At 39.2% G+C, this 17,711-nt stretch overlaps 1 protein-coding gene across 3 annotated transcripts in view; it reads left to right on the top strand.

Annotated features, from left to right (window-relative positions):
* The window catches only part of cdh11 (cadherin 11, type 2, OB-cadherin (osteoblast)), a 139,431-nt gene that overhangs the window by 103,744 nt on the left and 17,976 nt on the right, over window positions 1-17,711 (top strand). For all 3 annotated transcript variants that reach the window (XM_047351614.1, XM_047351612.1, XM_047351613.1), the window contains 2 exons: window positions 565-732; window positions 9,366-9,553. In XM_047351614.1, coding sequence (XP_047207570.1) covers window positions 565-732; window positions 9,366-9,553 — 356 coding nt within the window. The remainder of the gene's footprint in view (window positions 1-564; window positions 733-9,365; window positions 9,554-17,711) is intronic.

Genomic DNA, 17,711 nt, shown 5'->3' with positions numbered 1-17,711 from the left:
AAGACCGTAGGCTCACCCCTGGCTCACAGGGAAACCCACTGAAATCTTTAAATCCTGGTTTAAAAGTGAAGACTGATATTTGATATTTTACATTCATATTTCTCAGAAATCAATTTTTTATCAGTATATGTTACAAACCTCTACACCTTAACAACTTTTTGCAAATCCCACGGTTCAGTCCTAAGCCCTATTCTTTTTAATGCTCACACATTTACCATGCACCTCGGAAGAAGGGGAACTTGTGCCAGAAACGTTTGGATGTCTGTGTTTTTGACTCACTGTATACCGTAGCAACATCACCAGTTAATGAGCTGCTAATGAAGCTGTTTCCTCACTATTTCAAGTGTTACTGGTAACTTCACCTCACCATGCACCTTGGAAGTAGGTAAAGTAGGCCTTCAGCCAGGATCTTAAAACATAGTTATAGTTTTTTCAGACCTTTACATGCCAAAACCTCCCATTAGCTCAATGACACCTCTGAGATCATTTTTTTCAGTCTCTCAATTTGTTTCAGTCCTGCTGTCCAGTAAAATAAACCAGAATTTTTCATTTCTTGTCTTTCAGGGATAATCCGTACTGCCTTGCCGAACATGGACCGTGAGGCGCGCCAGGAATATGATGTTGTCATCCAGGCCAAAGATATGGGTGGTCACATGGGGGGGCTGTCAGGGACCACTGAGGTCAAAATCACCCTCACAGATGTTAATGACAACCCTCCAAATTTCCCACAGAGTATGTACATTTATTTTAATTTGTTATCCATATTTATTATACTCTGTTTAATGGTCATTATCTTACCATAACAGATTTTGGCTTCCACAATGAGCTCCCACACACAGCAAAGGTTCCTTAGGTAGAAAAGAAATATTGAGATCATGTAGAATTCCCGAACATGATCTTTTTCTACACTCAAGCTCCAGTCTGTATAGTTGTTCTGCTTTGCTATATTGTTTGCCCTACCACCTTACCTAGTTTCTGTCCAGCATTCACTGTGTTTTTATCTTTTTCTTCTTCAGCTAGCTTTTTTACCATCTGCATTACTATGCCATTTTTGGTTCTTACCCCATTTCTCCTTCCCCTCCTGTAGTTCTAAAGCAAGGAACCCCGGGCAGGAATGTTGCAGAGTAGCTGCAGGAGTGGATGGACAGAGTATTGCAAGGGAGAAAAAGGAGAGATGAGGGATCAGGATTTAGCCTGTGGAGAAGCTGAACAGACAAGAAAAGAGAGGGACATGAGTCAACCCAGCTAGGTAGAATGCAGAAGAGAGGGAGATACAGAAAAAGAGACTGTCAAAGCCATCACTCTTGTTGCTGTGTGCTTCAACAACCTGACAGCTCTTCCACTGCCCTGCCAAGGAAAGCTAAAATCTGATTTTGTGGACCATGACAACTGGAATCCATTTTTGTTTTCAGCAGACTATCTTCCGAATGTAAGGTCTTTGAAGTTTCCACACTAACATTTCTGCTTATTTATACTGTGTCACAATGTGTGATAGGGAATGGCATTTCAAGCACAAATACAGCTCTAATTCCATTTTTGTCTGTTTTTACTGAAATACAGCAACATTATTTATCATGATTATCTTACACTGATCTAACCTTAGCAACAGTTGTGTGATTTCAGATGATTACATATTCTACATATTTGTTTCAAATATTGTGCCTGTACATATGGTCAGTTTTCATTGAATTCCAGAATTGGCTTAACCTTAGGTTGGAATGAATAAGATATATAAAGTACTTCCTTGTTATTTCTTTATTTTTTACTTATCCAATGGATCAATTTGGAATGGTCAGTCCACTTTTTATTGTAACTCACAAATGAACAGTTTTTGATGGGAGGTCAGTACAAATATGCTATGTTTAAGTCAGGATTGTTGAGAAACTTGGAAACTTTTCATGTTGAATCTGTGGAGGGAGTAATCATGCTATTTTTTCCAACTTGTAACTCAGGAGGTCCAACTTCCTAGTACAAATGGAATGCACCAAAAAGCATAAAGTTGTCAAATAACAAGATGCACTAGTGTCACCTTGTGGTGGTTAATAGTGCCCCCTGAAGTTTGCCACTATAAAAAGAAAAAAGACCAATAATAGTCCACTTAATAAAAAAGAGAATCATATACACAAGTCATATTTTAACCCTTTAGTGACTGTTAGGAAATGGAAAATGAATGCTCAGCCAACGTTCTAATACAACAATGTTAAGCACAGTTGTGTTTTTATCTGTGGCAATAGGCTTCATAAATCTTTTTAGCAATTATTTATCTTTCTCAATGAGGATAACTTGTGACCACTGAAGTCTCTTTAGACATCCCAGCAGGTAAACCACAATTTTTTAAACTTTTAGAAATGTGGACTATCAGTCCACACCAGGTCTTTGGTACTTTTTCTGCACCAATCAGAAAGTAGAATACCTTCTACCTCTTTAGTTAAGCACCAATAGAATCTTCCAAAAGCAGATAACACATATATTGCCATGGGTGGTAATCAGGTAGCTACACATTAGTATTACAGTGCTTAAAATTGTCTGGATCTTTGCACTGTATCACTGATACTGTTTTTTTATACCAATAAATGATGAATGATTTAATGTGTTGTCAGCCACAACTGCAAGTCTTCATTAGCCACCTCTGTCGGTACTACAGGACAGTGGAAAAATGTCTTCGCTAAGACTCGTCAACATCTACAACAGGGTGTCAAGTTTAAAACAGTCACCTTTGTATCCGGAGCTTACTATAATAATAATAATAATAATAATAATAATAACTTGCACCTTCTATGCCAGACAGACTCATATACTGACAGGAACTTTGCTTTGACAAATATTGTGGTGTTTTATTATTAGATAATTAAATCATATGCCATCTTTTTATCTAATGACACCTCCGGAAGACAAATGCAGTTCGGCCTCTGCGGGGGAAAATTAGATTAAAATGCCTCCAAACAGCAGAAATTATTTTATTTTAAATAGTCCAAAAGACCCTAAGGTTTCAGCCTTTTTGCTTACTTTGGGAAATTAAGGCTTCTGCAAACTCGGCAAGAACTAAACAAGTTGATCGCTTTCCTTTTAGCAAACGTTCTTCCAGCTTGATCTCAAAACATTATCTGGGCAGAACTATTTGCTCATGTGGTGTCCCATGACTAATGAGTGATTGGTCAAAAATTTCAAGTAGTTTCTCATAAAGTAAAGGCCTGTATATACTATAGCTCAATAAATTTGTTTCTCTACCCAAGTTAGCTTGCATGAAAACAGAATTCGTTCTCGCGGGGACATTTCATAATTCACAAGACACTTGATTGCAGATTTTTTAAGACCGAGTGACAGGAGGGTTTTCTGCAAACTACTTCAAAATACTAACCAATCACACAATAGTTGTCTGATACTACAAGAAAAAAACGGTTTTTCCAGATGATGTCTTGTGAACAAGCTGTAAGAACTCTTAAACTAGGGTTGTGAGAAAAGAACGACAACATTCTTTTCTGACAGTTTTTGCTGAGTATGTGGAGGCCCTTTGTCTTAAATCATTCTGAACTTAAAGTTACAGGTCTAAAGAGTATGGTATGTAACCAAATATTATCTCTGAGTCCTATTCTTGAGGAAAGCGGCTCCTTTTATTATAGCACATTGAGCATCTTTAGCAGTTTGCATATGTGATGTGAGACAACACGCAGACCAGCAGCATGCTGTGGAAGCAGCCCAACCACCTGCAAGAACTGGTTCCCAGATGGTGAGAATGAGGACAGTGATTACTTATTTAGTAGTGAGGTTGACTGAGAGAAGGCATAGAAAGGATAAAACAGAAAAGACCAAAACTAGAATTAACACTTGCCACCAACATATCAGGTTGAAGCTCGCTCACATATCTAGGGCTGCTCTTGAGTTACGGCGATGAATTAAGGCAAGGTGCTGTTTAGATATCCTGCTTTGAATAAGCCACACTGGCTGCTTCATTCACTGAAGTTAAAGCCAAAAAACATCATCAAGGTGCAACAAACTCTAAAGAAAACTGAAACAGATAAAACAAGATAACAACAGACATAAGAGTAATACATATGCATTTTCTACAGAAACCTAGACTTTATTCTGTGGTTCTGGGCTTTTTTTACTCTTTCCATTAGGCTGTGGCATTTTTTCCTTCCTTCCAAGGCTTCATGTCTCTGTCTACATGTTTCTAACAGCCTTGCTGTCCCTGTAATTTTCTGCCTTTCACCTCATTATCAAGCGTGCTTCACTCCCCCCTCCAAAAACTCATCAGGCCACAGACAGGGGTTATTAGAAGCAAGAAAGGAAAATAAAGATGAGAAGTGTTGTAACTCTGTGACTTCAGTCTTTATTAGGCTTACATGACAGAGGTGGTTTTGTTAAATACTGTTAATATATGTCTGCCACAGAGCTTAAAAGCCATCACTCTCTAGTTCTTGTTTAAAGATAATCAGTGGGGAACAAAGCAGGTCATAAAAGCTGTTTGAAGAGAATATATGTTAGTGGATGTCTACAGTCTTCTGTTTGAACATTTCATTCACCTTCACAGACTTCTGAAATTGCTTTTATAGAACTGTCTCTTCTCATAAAGCTCACCAAAATTAATCAATTAAAAATCCCCTAACATGACTTGAGTGTTTGAATAAAAACCATGTTGGAGCTTTAATTTAAACTTTTTCTGCCAGGTTTCACCCAAAGGAGAGAAAAAGATAGAAGCAGGAAACAAATATGTATTTATTCATGGGGAAAAGGGAACTGAATAACTGAAATGTAACCATATTTGAAAAAAAGTTTCACATTTCATAAATACTATTTTATGATAAACCAAGAATACTGACAGCTAAATAATGGCTGTTAAAAATGTTCTCTGTAGAGGTTATTACCTAGAATTGAATTTTAACTATATTTCTTAAAGTTCTCATTTTTCTGCTTTCACACACATATGAACTTAACTGACATGCTATTCTTAATAGTTTAATTTAATGTTGGCCCATCCTTTGCAGCTATAACCGATTCAACTCTTCTGGAAAAGCTTTCCAGAAACTTTATGAATGTGTTTATGGGAATTTTTGACAATTTTTCCAGAAGCGTTGTATGTAAGGTCAAACACTGATGTTGGACAAGAGGGCCTGACTCAGTCTCTACTCTAGTTTAGCCCAAAGTTGTTCTGTCTGGTGGATCCTGGGACTCTGTGCAAGGCGGTCAAGTTCTTCCACATCATCCTGGCTCATCTATGTCTTTATGAACCTGACGTTGTGCTATGGTGTGGAGTCATGTTGGAACAGGAAGGGTCTTCACCAAACTGTTCCAACAAAGTTGGGAGCATGACATTGCCAAACATGTGTTTTCATGGTGAAGCATTAAGGGTTTCTGTTACTGAAACTAAGGGGCAGAGCTCAATACTGACTGCTAGACACCATAATCCCCTCTGAACAAAATTTTACACTTGACACTACAATCAGGTTTTCCTTGCAAACTACCAAACCCAATCCATGAAGCTTTCTATGCCCTTGAGCTAATCTGAAGGTCTAGTCTGTAGCTATTGCCTGCAGAGGTTGACGATCTCTGCACACTATGTGCCTCAGCATCCACTGAGCACAATCTGTGCATTCGGGCACAGCCACTTTGTGGCTGAGTTGCTGTCATTCTCAATCGCTTCCACTTAGAATAACACTAACAATGGAATATTCAGTAGTGAGGAGATTTAACGACTGGACAGTGTTGGGTAGGGTACTTTAAAAATATATCTGGTCACAGTCACGTTAGTCCATTTAAAATGGAATATTAGTGTAAAAAATTACTTTTCAAAACATTTGGATCTGTCATTGTGGCTGCAACACAAAAGGCTTGCAGGCTAGAGACAAGTAAAGTAACAGATAGGTGCTGTGATGGAGCTGTGAATCTAAGTTGTGAAATGGCAAGCAGAGATGGGATTTATAGCTGTGTTGTGCAACAATATGTTTGGTTTGACTATGAATAACTATTAATAGGTGCCAAAGGCAATTATTAACAGTTAGTAATTTTGATCAAAATTACCACCACCTGATTATCAGTCCTTAATAGCCAAACAGCTGTCTCTGTCAGTTATAGTTTTATAAATACCAGCTTGGTGAGGTGTGGTATCAGAACAATGGATGAAGGAGTGAATTCATACTCTGGTGTTCGCAAACAGCAGTGCATTAAACACAAACTTCTCCCCAAAATAAAATAATTTATTACCAAAAAGATTTAAGAACTAACAAACTCTTTAAAAAACAGTCAGTCATTCATATTCTACCGCTTATTCCATAGTGGGTCGCGGGGAAGCTGGTGCCTAACTCCAGCAGTCTATGGGCGACAGGCGGTGTACCCCCTGTTAAAAAACAACTGAAAAAAAACTAATAAACTAAGGAAAAAAAGGAATAAAAGAACATAACTAAAACCAATAACCAATATATCGATGCAGTGATATCACCGTGTAAAAATGTATGTTTAAGAACTAAGGTTTGTTTTGTGGAATTGGGATTATGATCAAATTAGCTTTCAAACTAATTAAGAACACAGTTCCTAGGTGTTCAAACAACCATTTTACAATGCAAAGAAGAAGGGAAAATAATATATTTTTTTGATAAAATAAATATTTTAAATTAGAAATTAATCATACCTTTAATACCTTTAAGCACCATTAATACAAAAATTAATACTTATTCATGGTGGCTACCATCTTAGCAATAGCACAGCTTTAGCATTAGCAGTAATGGTGACACCATTTAGCAAGGTTTTAAGGACTATGCAGGCATATTTCAGGCAGATTAGTGAGTTGAGATAAAGACAAACACAATTCAGTGTGAGCTTAATCCATAAAATGGATTAAGCTCACACTGCAGAAGTAAAGTGACTTTATCAGCCATCACCTATATAAACCAAATTAGCTCTAGGCTCAATAGCCTTTTAGTACACAAGGAGTTAGGCACCACAAACAACGCAAAACACAATGAATAAACAATATTTAAATTGTTATATCCTAAATTTATTTTCTCTGCTCAGACACAATCTCTAAAGGTGTGTCCATAAATAAAGCACCGTGACTCACTCCATGTTGAGTTGAAACCGGCAAGCAGCAGATAGAAGCTACTCCTATTTGATGACGCAGTGGAGCGTTGTCACTCGTTGGCCACGCGTTTTGCTGGTGAAATGTCAGGCGAGCGACAGCGCGCGAATGAGGCAAAAAATTATTTGAAATCGGGGTGGGTCTGAATGTACCTTTACTGTGACCCTTTCAAATGAACAGCCGAGCACATCCAATGGGCCAACAATGGGAAACTTTAGCTCAGATGCTTTTCTGTAGAACCTTAGACAGAAAGATGAAGATGGCTAGTCTTATTTTCTGCTGAGTTATGGTCACCGGGAACACAAAAACAGATCACACTTTACTTTGGATCCAAGGTTTCTTTGAAGATGCAGTCTTTTACTTGGCCAGTGAGATCAAGACATTCACGCACGTGTCCTTCCCGGTGCAACCTAGGGAAGATAAAAGATAAAACAGTGCACTGTGCCAGCGTTTTATAGTTCTATGACATCACAGGGATTTTAGCTGTGACTCATCCTTCCTGGGAGATGTGCAAAGAAATGGGTTAAAACTCTGCATTCTTGTATTCAAAGTTTTCACCCCCCTCTTTTGTTCTTTGTGTGTAGTTCAGTCATTTTTGTTCCATTCATGGCTGAGCCTAAGATGTGTTTGAAAGGAGATTCCTTTGAAAGACCTCATCAAAAGACTGGCTCATTTCTGTATGTATTTGTTTTAGAGAAGCCAGCTTGGATTAACCAATTTTATCTGGGAAACAAACAAACCAATCATTTGTGTGGATGGTAAGAAGAATGAAAGCAATCACGGTGGTCTGAACCAGTAGTTCCCAAAGTTGGGATCAGAACACCACTGTGGGTCATAAAGCATTAGATGTGGTGTCCTGATATAATTACTACTAAACAATTATTTTAAAAACATATTTTAATAATTGATGCTGTTTATTTTGTTGTTCCCTCACTATTTGACTTCGTAGTAATGGTTCTTTACTTCTGCTTGTGAGCTCCCAAATCTCTGCTACCATTATTTTATTTGAGTAAGAAGCTAAAAATGTTGAGGATTGCATAACTTACTGACTTTCTCTATGTAAATTAATCAAAAATCTTTTTAGATTTCTGTCAATGTGGGATTTGAATGTAAATGTACATCTACTGTGTGTGCTACACTACATTTTCTGCCTGTAGCCAGGTACACCAAGCTGGCCGTGTGCTCTGTCATACAATGTTTAAATCAACTGCCAGAAGCCACTGAAGTTAAGCTACTTAGGACAAGCAAGGATATGACAGGGGAAGAGCAAGAGGAAAAGGGCAAAGGGAGGGGGGCAAGCATGAAATGAGCTTTTACCCAGAAGGGTACTGAGGAGCAGGCAGGCAGGCATAGGAGAAATAGGGCAAAAGGGGGAGGAGAAGTGAGGGTGATGGAAAAGATTTGGGAGACCAGAAAGGGCAAAGGCAGGACGAAGCCAAACACAGTGATGAGAAGTTTAATAGGCAGGTACAGAGAAGGAGATGAAAGGTTAAGAGGGATTTGGTGGGGATCGATGCAGGTGTGGTGAAGAAAAAGTAAAGAGCTGGAGGGTAGCTGGTGGGGATTCCACCTGGATGGGTCCATCTCTGGGAAAAACACTTTTTTCTTCCGCCCGCATTTGCTAAGATGACACATGACCAAAAAAATTTCATGATTCATAGGATCGCTACACCTGGGTGAGCAGGATAAACATGCTAATTATGTACAAGTCAAAATGTTAAGTTCTCTGAAATCCAAGAGGTGGTGGAGATGAGGAAGACGGCGGGAGCAAAAACAACAGAAAAGGGATGATGGACACAGGTAAAAAGAAGATAATTATTTTAAGAAAGGAGGAACAGAGTTGGAAGAATAATGAGAGGAAAAAGGGAGAAAATGTCTGGGTAGGACAGAGAGGGGAGGCAGAATGAGAAGATGAGAAATGGAAGATAAGGAAGGATAAAAGAAAACATATGGTCCTCCTGCTTACATTATGAAAGCCAGGATCCTTGCATTCACCCACTCTCATCCCTCTCTCTCTCACACACACACACACACACACACACCTGACACTGCAGGAGATAATATCCTTTGGGCCATATGAGGCAGATGGTATATTTTGTGTTAATCCTTTGCTGCCCTCCAAAGCTGACCCTGTCACAGCCGGTAAACATGTTGACAGCCGGCCAGGAATTCTCCAAAGACGTTCAAAGGTGTTGAATACCAAAGCAAGCCGTGACCACAAGATAACACGGCTCTCGTTGACCGGCCAGGCAAGTAAATTTTCTGACTTTTTATTTCTTTTAACCTCTACCAGGTGTGTATTCCATGTCGGTGTCAGAGGACAAGGTGCCAGGAGAGGAGGTGGGCCGCCTAAAGGCCAAAGACCCTGATCTTGAAGACAACGGACTTGTAAACTATCGCCTAATAGACGGAGATGGAATAAGCATGTTTGAACTGTCGACCAACTCGGAGACCAGAGAGGCTGTTATCAAACTGAGGAAGGTAAGTTTTGTTTAACCATGAATCCGGCGAAATGTGAGACGGGTTGCTGGACAGTCTAGAAAAGTATGGAATTAGACAGTTTTCTAGGCTGAAACAAGTATCAAAAAATGTATTTACACACTTTATTCCATATCATAAGTCAGTGTTTTTAAAATTGGAGCTGCAAACCCCTTGGGGGCTGCCAGGGTCACTAGGGGGGAAATTGAAGAGAATATAAGAAAAAAAAAGCATAAATAAGAAAACAGAATCACATTTTTTCAAACATCATAAAATATGATCTATTATTATTATAAAATATAATTTCTAGTGGTAGACTACATTGTAGCCACAGAATGACAGAATGACAGAACAGACATACAATCAGTGCCACCGGGCCCTCTAACCACCATCAATAAGCAAGGCGGGTGAAGTGTCTTGTCCGAGGACAGCACTGAGATGGACAGACCGGGGGTTCAAACCAGCAACCCACCAGTTACAGGACAAACCTCTAGCACCTGAGCCATGCTCATAGTTTCACTGTTACTGCAACTACATATGAAAGCACCAATTCTTCTGCAGTTACTGTCCTCAGTGGGCAGCGAGTGCTGCCGTGGGCCCGTGGGAATATAATTGTGTTCAAAACATGTTAGTTGATAATATTCATATGCCTAACAAATTTAATTATGATTGAATAGTGAATAACAGTTAAGAAATATGTTTCTTTACATATTTTATAGCATTGTCCTTAGGTTTGCAAAGGGGGTCCCCAGCCAGAAGCTTATACTGTTGTATGCTACCATGGCATAAAAACATTTGGGAACTCCTGTCCTAATTTAATTCAATTCAATTCAGAAGCTCCTTGACCATCTATGGTGCAACCTGGTGGCATCAGAAGGACCTAAACATGATTGTCTACAGATGTTCTATTGGACTTTGGTCAGGGCAGCGTGGAGATCAAGCAATGGTATCAGTTCCTTCATCCTCCAGGAACTGCCTGCATACTCTTGCCACATGAGGCCAGGTATTATAATGAACCAGGAGGAATCCAGGACTCACAGCACCAATGAAGGGTCTAAAATGGGTCTAAGGGATTTCATCCCGATACCTAATGGCAGTCAGGGTGCCATTGTTTATCCTGTACAGGTCTGTGCGTCTCTCCATGCTTATGCCTCCCCAGACCAACACTGACCCACCACCAAACTGACCATTCTGAACAATGATGCAGGCAACAGAAAGTTCACCTCAGCTTCTCCAGACCCTTTCACGTCTGTCGCATGAGCTCAGAGTGAACCTGCTCTCATCTGTGAAAAGAAAAGGGCACCAGCACCAGCCCTGCCCATTCCAGTTTTCTTTGGCAAATGTCAGCTGAGCTCCATAGTACCGGGCAGTGATCACAGGGCCTACTAGACGACATCAGGCCCTCAGGCCAACCTCATGAAGTCTCTTTCTAAAAGTTTGGTCAGAGACATTCAAGCCAGTGACCCGCTGAAGGTCACTTTGTAGGGCTCTGGCAGAACTCATTGTGTTCCTCCTTGCACAAAGGAGGAGATACCGGTCCTGCTGATGGGATGAGGACCTCTGATGGCCATGTCCAGCCCTCCTAGAGTAACGCCCCCTCATCACAAGAACAGTAACAACATGTCTTGCTGAGCCTGTTGCCTAATTATGCACAGTAACAACCCCTAAACCGATCTCAGAAGGTGGCGCTGGTCTATTCTATGCACTCCGAACAGTTAGAACCAACACACTCAATGTTTGTTTGTTTGTTTTTTTTTCTTGTTTTTTTGCACAGGCATAAGTACAACATGTCTGCTGTGGTTGTTTCAGGGTAATTTGACAATTTGAAGCCATACCAATGAATTGGTTGTGAAGAAAACTTGTTGTATTAGCCTCTATAGTGAACGAAAATCAGCTAGCCAGGGACCGGATGTGCCCGACCCGAAGGCTTGCACAATAAAACGTCAATTTACTGTGTCTGTATTCCGTTAAAAATAAGGTGAATAGCGCTTCTTCCATAGTGGGTCGCGGTAAAAAGTGTTGCTTTAATTTTGTAAGCAGTGTATTTATCCCAGTAAAAGTGGCTAAGAAGGCAGAGAACTCTGAAATGTGACTCTGGAAGTAGAGTATGGAATTTTGTCAGGAAAAATGTGAGCGTAGAGTCCATTTTATAATTACGCAAATTTAAGTTATTTCTCAAACAAAAAATCCTAACTTCAGTGAACTAAACTACAATTGGCAAATGTGAGTAAAAAGTACAACTCTGGCTGGTCACTAGGAAGAGAATGACTGTAGCTAATTTCAACAATATATATATTGACATTTTAATATTTTTGGTGACTGAAATGCTACCTACGATAGTAAAATGACCAATAAAATACCAATGCCATGCCTTAACGAAAGAAGGAACCAAAAATCACAAAGGAGTGAACCACATATCAAAGTCTTTGAATGACAAAACCAACCCAGCAAGATATGTGGATCATGAAAAATAACTTGTTTGCTTACCTGGAATTACTTTGTTTCAGGAAAGTGATTTTGATCTAATTTTAACATTTGTTTTTGAGTCCACACCTGCCACCAATTATAATAAATCTCATTCAGCTGAAATAATGTTTAGCTAGCCTAGTAGAATTGTTGGTTGGAGTATAGGCTTTGTGCTTTAAGGCTATCGCTAGTGGGTTAAAGGCAGAGCAGAATGTCTGAGCCTCACTGGAACCGCATCGAACCACAAGCACAAACCTCTGCTAGGCTAGAATAGTCTGAAGAAAAACTGGAAGCTGATTACGCTGTCTTAGTGAAATTTATATGTACCAGGACGAGGCCCATCCAGCAGGTGGGGGAACGGATAAACCCACTAGGGATAACCTTAAAGGGCAAAGCCTGTATGAAATATAAGTTTCTGACATTTGCTATGTTACATCTTTGAGTTAAAATCATAGTTTGCAGAGAAAATACAGATGAAAGGAATGTCAATGTTTAAAAACACATGATCTGTCAGGAGAAGGGTGCAAATATATGGGATGACTGTGACATTATTAAAACTCGAAGTATATTTCACGTTATATGTGAAAATGTTTGAAAAATATTTATCATACTCTCAACTTTTTAGGTGCAGTTTTGAGTGTATGTTAAACTTGCAACTTGATGCCTTTTGTAGAGTAAAATATTGTTCTTCTAATTCCTGCTCATATTGTCAAACACAGAAATTTAGCTAAAAATGTGTTTTCTTACAAAAAGTAGTTTAGTGTCACTTTTAAATTTAAACAAAATAAACGTGTTCTATTGATGATATTGTGTTGGAGGTGAACAACAAATCCCATGAGTGTAGGTGTACAAGGAAGCAAAATGGGATTTTAACATTTTTTTATCCTTAACCAAGATTAAGGATCATCCTTTTTGCACAATTACTGACACATTACACGCGTAGCCTTCTTTAATCTAAGTCCGCACACCTAATTATTTACTAGCTGATACACAACTAGTCACTTATTTCATCACACACACTGCTCCGTTTCACACTCCCTAGTTTCTTCTTTTTCTAAGAGACACACATGCTGTATATACTGTTGAGCATGTGGCTGCAGGACAGGATTCTGAGCATTAAGGATAGTTAGATATCACAGCTCCTCGTAGGCTTCTTATCCTCTGAGTCTCCCGGTTTAAAACAAATTGCTTTTGTAAGGTCATATGTGTAGAATTGAAACAAGGTTCCTAAACAGTCTGGAAAAGTATGGAATTTGATTTCAGTATTCTTCAGGTCTGGATATGTAAAGGAAAATTATTGTATGCTTGAATAATTGTTTTACAGACTTCCTTTGTTCCTTCCTCCCTCCATCCCTCCTTCCTGCCTTCCTTCCTTCTACCTTCCTCCCTCCTTCCTTCCTTCCTTTTTCTACCAAATCCTGCCCACATATCTTCTACCAATTTACAGTGAATATGTAGGAAAAAAATGTAGGAACCCTGCAAAAAGGAGTACAAATGATAAAAAAGAAATCTCAAAGATAAAATAAATGTACACCATCATTTTTTACCATTTTTTAGAAAAGTGATCAAGGACATTTAGTAACACTCTTTGAGATGAATTACATTTTTCCTTAAATAAAGAGATTTTTTTTATAAATACTTGATATTTATCACTATGCTTATTCATGGTCTACAAAGAACTAGTGGTTAGTTTCATTTCCTTCTCCAGACAGTTATCATGTTGTTCAGAAGCACAGTGAGCCTTAACCCACACTTTGTATTCTCTGATGGTGTGGGAAAATCTTTTGCTGCAATAATCGATTCCAGTCTTCCTCGTATTTTTTTTTTGTTCTATGCTTTTTCACAACCTTCTGCATGAGCGATCCATTTTCAGCTCTGTGCTGAAGCCAGGCTTTGAGACCACTCAGAGCTAAGGGTTCTCCTCCCAACCATGACAACAGTAGTATGCAGGGAAATGAGTTAGTGATAATAATGAATAATGCTTCTTTCTCCTCTATCAACAACTATAATTACTCTGCCCTTGAGCAATACAGGTACCTCATAAATAAGACATAAGCCAAAAGCAGAGAGCTATGGCAGAGCTTTGCATATCTTAAGTTCAGATTGCTTCTGTTCCCTGTAACTGCACAGAAAAAAGTTAAACTTAATGAAATGAAAGTTTTATTCTTTTTTAAAGAACCATCAGAAGAATCTGAATGCAAATTATATGATTACGCCAAAATGAGGGGCTAATGTGTGTGTGTGTGTGTGTGTGTGTGTGTGTGTGTGTGTGTGTGTATGTGTGACAATGCATTCAGCTCACGAGACACAGATACAGGTTTTATTTTATTTTTTTACTGTAAACACAGCAATTGCATAATGCTTTGAAAGATAGACTTTTGGAGTAATTGCATGGTGTTCTGTTCACTGTGAGATCTTGTGCCACAGGATCTTGTGAAACCTCTAGTGTGTATGTATGTGTATGCGTAGGTGAGGCTGTGAATCCATTTCACTGAAATCAAACCAAAATTACAGAGAAATGTGTTTATAAGATACAAAATCCTTATTGAAGTCTAATGCTCAGGTGGTTTTCATCATGTCCATTAATGCGGAGGTCAGCTTCTTTGTGTTCTCAATGTGAAAACATAGCCACCATGTATGTAATACAATATCAATTACCATACCAAGGTTAGGAACAGCTTATTTCCTCAAGTTGAAATGGGAAGATCATTTTTTCATATCTGACAGAATTCTCTCTTGAAATTCTACAGTAAAACTTACACAAACCCTATTTATTGGGTGGTCCCCTATAAACTTGTGTCCTCTATCTGAGGCCTTGGAGCTTGAGGGTTCTATGTGTCTTAGCTGTTCCTAGAACTCTGCTCTGTTGCAGAGATCCACTCTCCCACTTGGGGATCACAGCCCAGATTCCTTTAATGGCCACTGACAACACTGAGGCTACTTCTGTACTTCTTTGACTGTGGAATGCCCCACCCATACTTAGCAAAGATGATGTATTCTAGCTGTTTTTTTCATATTGTCCGATGTATGCATTCCCTACTAGCACTCTACACGCTACTATAAGTTGTCACACAGTTTCTAGGGCTTATTTGCACCGCCTGCATCTCAGGTCCATAATGGTGTAGACGACCATGGTCTCTGTTTCTCTTTTGCTGCAATAATTAGTGCCTCTGCACTGTCCTTCTGTCACGATTCAGTTTAATAGGACCCAAATGCAGACAGGCAGGAGGCAAAAAAACACAAATTCAAGGATTTTAATAATCAAAATGAGGAACCCAGTAAAGAAAAACAACTGAAACCACATAAAATACCTTAAGTGACATGTAGACCAGGTGAGACTGATCAGAGGAAGAACAGAATAACTTGGAAATAATCTAAGTAGACACATGAGTAGAGATGTATGGACGGCGTTCTGTCATAAAGAGGTTGATGACGGGGGTGTCATGGGAGATGATGGTGAGGATGAGGATGGTTAAAATGGCACCCGGGACAATGGACATAATGCTCTTGAACAGGATGCTGCTGGAGCTAGCACACCAGAAGAAGCAGATGATGACTGCACTAAAGGCTGCAATAGGAGTGTCTCGGGGAGCAGCACTGGAAGGGTGTATGGAAGCAGCACAGAGGAAGTCTGTAGGCGGCAGCACAGAGGGAGTAGCTAGGGGCTGCAATTGGCACTGGAAGTCCAAAGAAAACTTTGCGATGACAATGACAGTGAGTAACTTTGTGCAGATACTGTAAATGCTGCAGCTGTTGACTTGGAAGCTGCTGCTGCTGATGTGGACCTTAATGAAGGTACATGTAGCTGCAGCTAGCTGGGGAGGGTAGCAGGTGATGCAAAGACTCAGGAACGCTGAGAACAGGTTTGAGGTGAGTTTTGCATGGATGCAATAATTAAGACAAAAGGAGGCCTGATGAAATATGGAGGGCATATTCTTTAATGTACATAGAGATAATTTTTAATAGACCCACATTTCTGTATTAAAAAACATTTTTATTGGCCTTTTCTAATGTTCAAATTTTATGAGATAATGAGCTTCAGCTTTTCATTGGTTGTAAGCCATAATCATCAACTTTAACAGAAATTAACGCCTGAAATAGTAAATTATTAAAACATGAATGTGCACCTGTGGAAACTAACAGGAATGTTTATTTTGTGGCTTCATATAAAAGTGAATAGTCATGAAGTCTACTCCAGTTCTGTGTTTTCCAGATGTTTTAGCTATGAAGCCACACATTCCAATGGTAGAAAGTTGACAAACCAACTATCTCCAAAGTACAGTAAAGCACCATATAAGCAGGAAGCAAGATCATGAAGACTAAATTTACTTCCTGAAATTTGATATTACTGCGGGCATCATTATGCAAATGTCCCCTTATACCCACTGTGTGTACGCGGGCCAGTAAGTTAATGTTATTTTTGGTCGCCCACAGAAGTGTTTTACTTTCTCATCTGTTTTGCATTCTCAGTTTTAATGCCTTGATCTTAAACTTTGGAGCAGGCATTGGCAAGCATTTAAATTTGAAGTCCTTTGGCCCTCTAGTGATTGGTTAGGTGGTACAGGGAGGGTATCTGTGACCTTGACGTTTATATTATTATATAGTATAGTTACTTTATCCTGATTTAATCAGTAAGATCTTAAAAAATTAGGCTTTTGCTGATTTGAGACAGCACAGGGCCATAAACAGGTATGCTAAGTTGCCAAATTGTCCATTAACACAGTTCGTTGTGTCTCTTGGAATAATAGCCCATTAGCTTGATCATGATTAAAAGTGTGTATTTGAGTGCAGAATGTGATGCACACACCCACATCTGTTGCCCGCTTGATCTGATGACGCCATTTTAACTTGAAAGTGTTTGCATGAACACAAAGGAGAGTGTGTGTGCATGCATGTGAAATTATTGGATCTTGATTCGTCTCAAGGGAAATCAAAACCTTTTGTGCCCTGAAGGTATCGTCACATGAAATTAAAAGCAAGTGCATACCTTCACACGTACATACACACAAACACACACTTGCACCTTTACACACTTTCAAATAAGTATCAAGAGTAGCCTTCACTAATCTCTATTCTCTCCTCCTCAAAGACAGACACACAGGGATGAGCTTTAATCAGCTATTCTCTTTCAACTGTGTCCTGATGAATGCAGTCTACAGAATATTAAGGAGCTGTGTATGTGTGTGTGTGTTACAGAAAGCAATAGTGAGACGAAGGGGCGATATTGTGAATATTATTATCATTATATCAGACTGATTATAGAGAGAGGGAATGAATAAAGAGAGGGCGTGTGATAAGAAGAGAGGGAGGCAGAGACAGAAATGAGAAAATGAAAGAAGTGGGTCAAATCTATTCTTCTTCGACTGTACCTGTCATCATCACATTAAACATGTTTATCTGCAACTGAATGAGTGTGCAACAATCCATTCAAAGGAGGTGTTGCTTTCTGATAATGTGTTAGATCACATGGAACACGGTGGACTTTATTCGCTCAGAGTTGTAATCTTGATTGGATTTGTGATCTTGTATGAATGATAAACAGGATTACCTGCCTCCACCACATATTAATGTGGCATATTTAGCAATGCAGGTTGCAGAACTCAAAATCTCTATCTTTAAAATTGCTTGTGAGTCCTCTCTTGCAATATTTTGGATTTCTCAAATTGGGGATTTGTTGCACCAGTATGAAAGTCAA

Source organism: Girardinichthys multiradiatus, chromosome 22 (assembly GCF_021462225.1).
Source record: "Girardinichthys multiradiatus isolate DD_20200921_A chromosome 22, DD_fGirMul_XY1, whole genome shotgun sequence".
Classification (NCBI taxonomy): Eukaryota; Metazoa; Chordata; class Actinopteri; order Cyprinodontiformes; family Goodeidae; genus Girardinichthys; species Girardinichthys multiradiatus.
This window is presented reverse-complemented; position numbering and strand designations above follow the sequence as displayed.